General features: G+C 56.5%; 1 protein-coding gene across 1 annotated transcript; it reads left to right on the top strand.

Moving 5' to 3' along the window:
- The first annotated feature begins 663 nt into the window (after positions 1 to 663).
- Positions 664 to 5547, top strand: LOC134863479 (putative SCAN domain-containing protein SCAND2P). The gene is made up of 2 exons (XM_063882017.1): positions 664 to 2052; positions 5434 to 5547. The coding sequence occupies exons 1-2, from the start codon at positions 997 to 999 to the stop codon at positions 5434 to 5436; spliced, it is 1059 nt and encodes a 352-aa protein (XP_063738087.1). The 5' UTR covers positions 664 to 996; the 3' UTR covers positions 5437 to 5547.
- The last annotated feature ends 236 nt before the right edge of the window (positions 5548 to 5783 follow it).

Genomic DNA, 5783 nt, shown 5'->3' with positions numbered 1-5783 from the left:
ACAATTATTAGTAAGCATTTCCTTACTGTGTGAGGGGGAATGCATGCTCGGTGGGCACAGATTGCTTTACTTTCTGGATGCTTGACGTCGGCTGGAGTAGAAGACGAGGAAGACAAGGACGTGATTATTGTCATTCGCATCACTCCGTGCCTCTGTGTGTGCCTGCTAATTGATGAGGTTTTTCCTCTTGATTTCTTTTGGGGAAACAATCCAGCAGTTGTGCACTTATTTACGATGAGGAGATTGCTTCTATTGCTATCATTGTCCATCCATTACCATTCTACCGGCAGCAGAGAAACAAGCACAAAATCATCCAGTAGCTATTGTTTGTGCTTCTATTGTGTTGTTGTTTCATTAACATGTCAGGTTGTTATTTTTGTCAATGACGAATAGAATGGGAGCCTGGTTTGAGCTATTTGGCGTATTTCTGTCTACAGAAATGTGATGGTGCTCCTCAGTTTGTTAATTGCAAGCTTACTTGCAAGCTTCCTGCTGCTGTTTTGACATGTTTTCGGTCTACTGAGAACAAGATTGCATACTCTGGAGTTGCAAAACAAACTGATGCAATAAACTACTTAATTCATTAACAATACTTAATAAATTGCAAACCAAATTATTTTTATAAACTGACTATACTTTTTCATTTTATATCTCACTGTGGCAGCCGGGTGTGGTTAGAGCGCCGGCTGCTGGGGTGAGGGGAGTGGCTCGGCCGGAGACCAGACAGCTGATCGGAATCAGGTAATCAGGCGTTTAATATAAGGCATGTTGGTAACCTGGTTCTGATCTGTCTTGCAGTAGGCTGGGTCCTGGGAAGACGACACACCCCGTCCTGGCCTTCCCCGCTCGGAAAGTACCGCGGAGCTGCCTGTTGTGGGCACTATTCTCAACCAATAAACGCATTGTTTTGCCCAACGCCGAACGCTTCCGTCTCTTACCTGTTACCTGAGCCATCCCGCTCACAGTGGCGCCTGAACAGAGACGTGAACCCCTCAGATGACGGAAGGAGAAAGCCCGCTGGGCCAGGCCCTCCAGCGTCTCGCCCTCATGCAGGAGAGCACAACGGCCCTACAACGGCAGCAGAGCGAGGCTCTCCTCGTAATCGCCTCCAGCCAGCGGGAGGACCGTGCTCTCCTGCGGGAGCTGCTGCAGCGTCCGGCCGCCCGGGAGGCCGAGCCGGTGACCAACCCCGCCCGGCCGCCGCAGATTGCCCTCCAGAAGATGTCAGCCGACGACGACCCAGAGGCTTATCTGGACATATTCGAGGGCACTGCGGCGGCGTGCGGGTGGCCGGAGGAGGAGTGGGCTGTGCGGCTTCTTCCCCTGCTGGCCGGGGCAGCGCAGCTAGCCGCCCACAGCCTGCCAGCGTCCGATCGACATGAGTACAAGCAGTTGCGGAGGGCCATCCTGGACCGGCTCGGCAGCACACCAGAGGGACACCGCCGCCGGTTCAGGGCCCTTCCCTTCGAGGACGCTGGCCGCCCCTTCTCCTACGCGAAGCAGCTCCTCGATGCGGCGAGGCGCTGGCTTCAGCCGGGGATGCGCTCCGCCGAGGACGTCATGGAGCAGGTGGCACTGGAGCAGTTTGTCGCCGGGCTGCCATCGTCAACGGCGAATTGGGTCCAGTGTCACCGCCCTGCCAGCCTGGAGGCAGCCGTCGTCCTCGCGGAGGACCACCTTTCGCTTCCCCGGCGGAGCATGAAGGAGGAGCCCCGACAACCTGTCGTCCCCGCGGACCGACCCGTTCCAGCCCCAAGGAGGAGGTTCCCGACAGCAGCCGCTGCACCGCGTTCCCCTCAACCCACGACCCGGCCCCTTCCCACCCAAGCCCTACCTCATCTCTCTCTCTCTCTCTCTCCCCAGGATCCAGCCTCCGCCTCTGGTCGTCCGGCACCACGGGGGGCTCCTCAGGCGCCAGGGCAGGAGTGCTGGCGGTGCGGGCAGCCCGGCCACTTCCGGCGGGAGTGTCCCATGATGGAGGTCGGACAGTTGGTCCGGGTTGCGGGACCGCCAGTTGCCTCCCCCGGTTTAGAAGGGACGTACCGTATACCGGTATGTATACAGGGGGGTACCCACCAGGCTCTGATGGACACGGGCTGTAATCAGACGATGATCCATCAGCGCTTGGTTCGGCCGGGGGCATTGGTGGAAGCATCGTGGGTGAAGGTGAGGTGTGTGCATGGGGATATTCACCAGTACCCGGAGGTGACTCTGGAAATATCTTTTAGGGGAAAAAAGCATAGAGTCAGGGCTGGAGTTAGTACTCGCCTCACGCACCCTCTGATCTTGGGAACAAATTGGCCGGGGTTTGCTAAGCTAGCGAGGGCTATGGGGGTGCGTTCACGGGAGTCAGGGAAATGTGAGTGGTGTGCTGTGTTTAGTGGCGAAGCGGCTGACGGCGACGAAGGGGGAACAGACACGGAGGGGGCCGGGGAGGTCCCTCTACCACCGGAGGGTGCCGGGGAGGCCCCTCTGCCCCCCGCCGGTGTTCCCGGTTGAGGATTTCCCCCTCGAACAGTCTAGGGACGGGACCCTTCAGCACGCTTTCGATCAGGTGGTGAGTATTGATGGCTCCCAGCTCCACCCAAACACAGCACTCGCACACCCCCACTTTGTTGTTATTAGGGACAGGCTGTATCGTGTGAGCCGTGACACACAGACAGGAGAGATCAATACCCAGTTGTTGGTACCACAAAGCCGTCGGGAAATGATTTTTCCAGGCGGCTCATCACAACCCCATGTCAGGTCACCTAGGGTACGATAAGACACTACACCGGATCATGGCCCGATTTTATTGGCCGGGCATTCGCGCGGATGTGAAGCGGTGGTGTGCATCCTGCAGCGAATGTCAGCTGGTTAATCCGCCGGCCACCCCAAAAGCGCCTCTGCGCCCACTCCCATTAATTGAGGTGCCTTTTGAGAGAGTTGGTATGGACCTCATCGGGCCATTAGACCGGAGTGCACGGGGATATCGCTTTGTACTCGTCCTAGTGGATTATGCAACACGATATCCCGAGGCAGTGCCGTTGCGCAATATCTCTGCAAAGAGCGTTGCACAGGCACTGTTTCATATAATCTCCCGAGTCGGGATCCCGAAAGAGATCCTGACTGACCAGGGCACGTCATTTATGTCACGCACACTACGCGAGCTGTATGAACTGTTGGGCGTCCGCTCGATCCGGACTAGTGTTTACCATCCACAGACCGATGGCCTGGTGGAGCGGTTTAACAAAACGCTAAAGAACATGGTTCGTAAGTTCGTTCACGAGGATAGCCGTAATTGGGATAAATGGCTAGACCCTCTGTTGTTTGCAGTGCGGGAGGTGCCTCAGTCCTCCACGGGATTTTCTCCCTTTGAACTGCTGTTTGGCAGGAAGCCACGGGGTGTTTTGGACCTATTTAAAGAAAACTGGGAGGAGGGTCCGAGCACAAGTAAAAACGAAATTCAGTACGTTATGGACCTGCGAGCAAAACTCCATTCACTGGGGCAGTTATCACGGGAGAATTTGCTGCAGGCTCAGGAACGTCAGCAGCGCCTGTACAACAGAGGGTCGAAACTGAGACAATTTTCACCGGGAGATAAAGTACTTGTGTTACTCCCAACTTCCAGCTCCAAATTACTCGCCAAGTGGCAAGGGCCCTTCGTGGTCACACGACGAGTGGGGGACGTAGATTATGAGCTGGTGCGTTCTGACAGGGGGGGAGCAACACAGATCTACCACGTAAACCTCCTTAAAACATGGAGGGAAGTGGCGTCTGCTTCTCTGGCCACCACGGTGATAGAGAGAGATGAGTTGGGACCGGAGGTCATTATTAACACCGAATTAGCCCCGGTCTGTTGCGGCGACCATCTCTCACCCGGTCAGGTGGCAGACGTTGCCGCGTTGCAAGGGCGGTTTGCCGACGTGTTCTCCCCGCTGCCAGGGCGTACCTCTCTCATAAACCACCGCATAGAAACGCCCCCGGGCGTGGCCATTCGTTCACGGCCCTATCGGCTGCCTGAACACAAGAGGAAAATTGTTCAGGCGGAGCTTCAGGCTATGCTAGAGATGGGAGTAATAGAAGAGTCCACCAGTGACTGGTGTTGCCCTGTCGTGCTGGTACATAAGCCGGACGGGTCAATCCGGTTCTGTGTGGACTACCGCAGGGTTAATGAGGTGTCCAAATTCGATGCTTATCCAATGCCCCGGGTCGACGAACTCCTGGACCGGCTAGGCACTGCTCGTTTTTATACGACACTGGATTTAACCAAGGGCTACTGGCAGATTCCCCTTTCTCCAGAGTCGAAGGAAAAAACGGCCTTCTCCACTCCGTACGGTTTGTACCAGTTTGTCACACTTCCTTTCGGGTTGTTCGGGGCTCCAGCCACCTTCCAACGGCTCATGGACCGAGTGCTGCGTCCCCACTCTGCATATGCTGCTGCTTACTTGGATGATGTCATCATCCACAGTGAGACATGGGGGCAGCATATGCAGCAGGTGGGGGCAGTGCTCGAGTCCCTGAGGCAGGCGGGGCTCACGGCCAACCCAAAGAAGTGTGCGGTTGGGCGGAGGGAGGTACGGTATCTGGGGGTACCACTTGGGCGGCGGGCAGGTGCGGCCACAGATAGAGAAAACTGCCGCCATTTCTGCCTGTCCGGTGCCCAAGACGAAAAAAAGAGGTCAGGAGGTTCGTGGGGCTGGCCGGTTACTACAGGCGGTTCATCCCCGCCTTTTCGGAGCTGACCAGCCCTCTGACCGACCTGACCCGAAAGGGTGCTTCAGATCCGGTCCAGTGGACGGAGCAATGTCAGCTGGCGTTTGAGAGGGTTAAGAAAGCCCTCTGTGGAAAGCCGCTTCTGTTCACCCCTAACTTCTCTCTACCTTTTGTTTTGCAGACCGACGCCTCGAACAGTGGGGTGGGGGCCGTTTTGTCCCAGCAGGTAGAGGGGGTCGACCGCCCCGTACTGTACATTAGCCGTAAGCTGGCTCAGAGGGAGGTGAACTACAGTACGGTGGAAAAGGAGTGCCTCGCCATACGGTGGGCGGTCGGCGCCCTGCGTTACTACCTCCTGGGGCGCCCTTTCACCCTCTATTCGGACCATGCTCCGCTCCAGTGGCTCCACCGCATGAAGGATGCCAACGCCCGGATCACTCGTTGGTATCTGGCGTTACAGCCGTTTAACTTCAAGGTGATCCACAGGCCGGGTAACCGGATGGTCGTGGCCGATTTCCTCTCCCGCTCGGCGGAGGGGGGGGGGGAGGTCGGCTGTCGGCCGGCGGGATCCCGGCCTGAGTCGGGCGGTGGGGGTATGTGGCAGCCGGGTGTGGTTAGAGCGCCGGCTGCTGGGGTGAGGGGAGTGGCTCGGCCGGAGACCAGACAGCTGATCGGAATCAGGTAATCAGGCGTTTAATATAAGGCATGTTGGTAACCTGGTTCTGATCTGTCTTGCAGTAGGCTGGGTCCTGGGAAGACGACACACCCCGTCCTGGCCTTCCCCGCTCGGAAAGTACCGCGGAGCTGCCTGTTGTGGGCACTATTCTCAACCAATAAACGCATTGTTTTGCCCAACGCCGAACGCTTCCGTCTCTTACCTGTTACCTGAGCCATCCCGCTCACACTCACAAAATTGTGTGATCAGAGAATCTAAACAGAAGACGATTAATTTACTCAATGAAAAATCTGGCAACTCATAAATCATTAAATACTAAAATATGATCAATTGCCATGGTCTGGTTCTTCTCTGTGCGCCCGCCTGTGTGTGCACGCTTCCATCGACACATACGAGCATGTGAACAGTTCCC

This window comes from Eleginops maclovinus, chromosome 4 (genome assembly GCF_036324505.1).
Source record: "Eleginops maclovinus isolate JMC-PN-2008 ecotype Puerto Natales chromosome 4, JC_Emac_rtc_rv5, whole genome shotgun sequence".
Lineage (NCBI taxonomy): Eukaryota > Metazoa > Chordata > Actinopteri > Perciformes > Eleginopidae > Eleginops > Eleginops maclovinus.
This window is presented reverse-complemented; position numbering and strand designations above follow the sequence as displayed.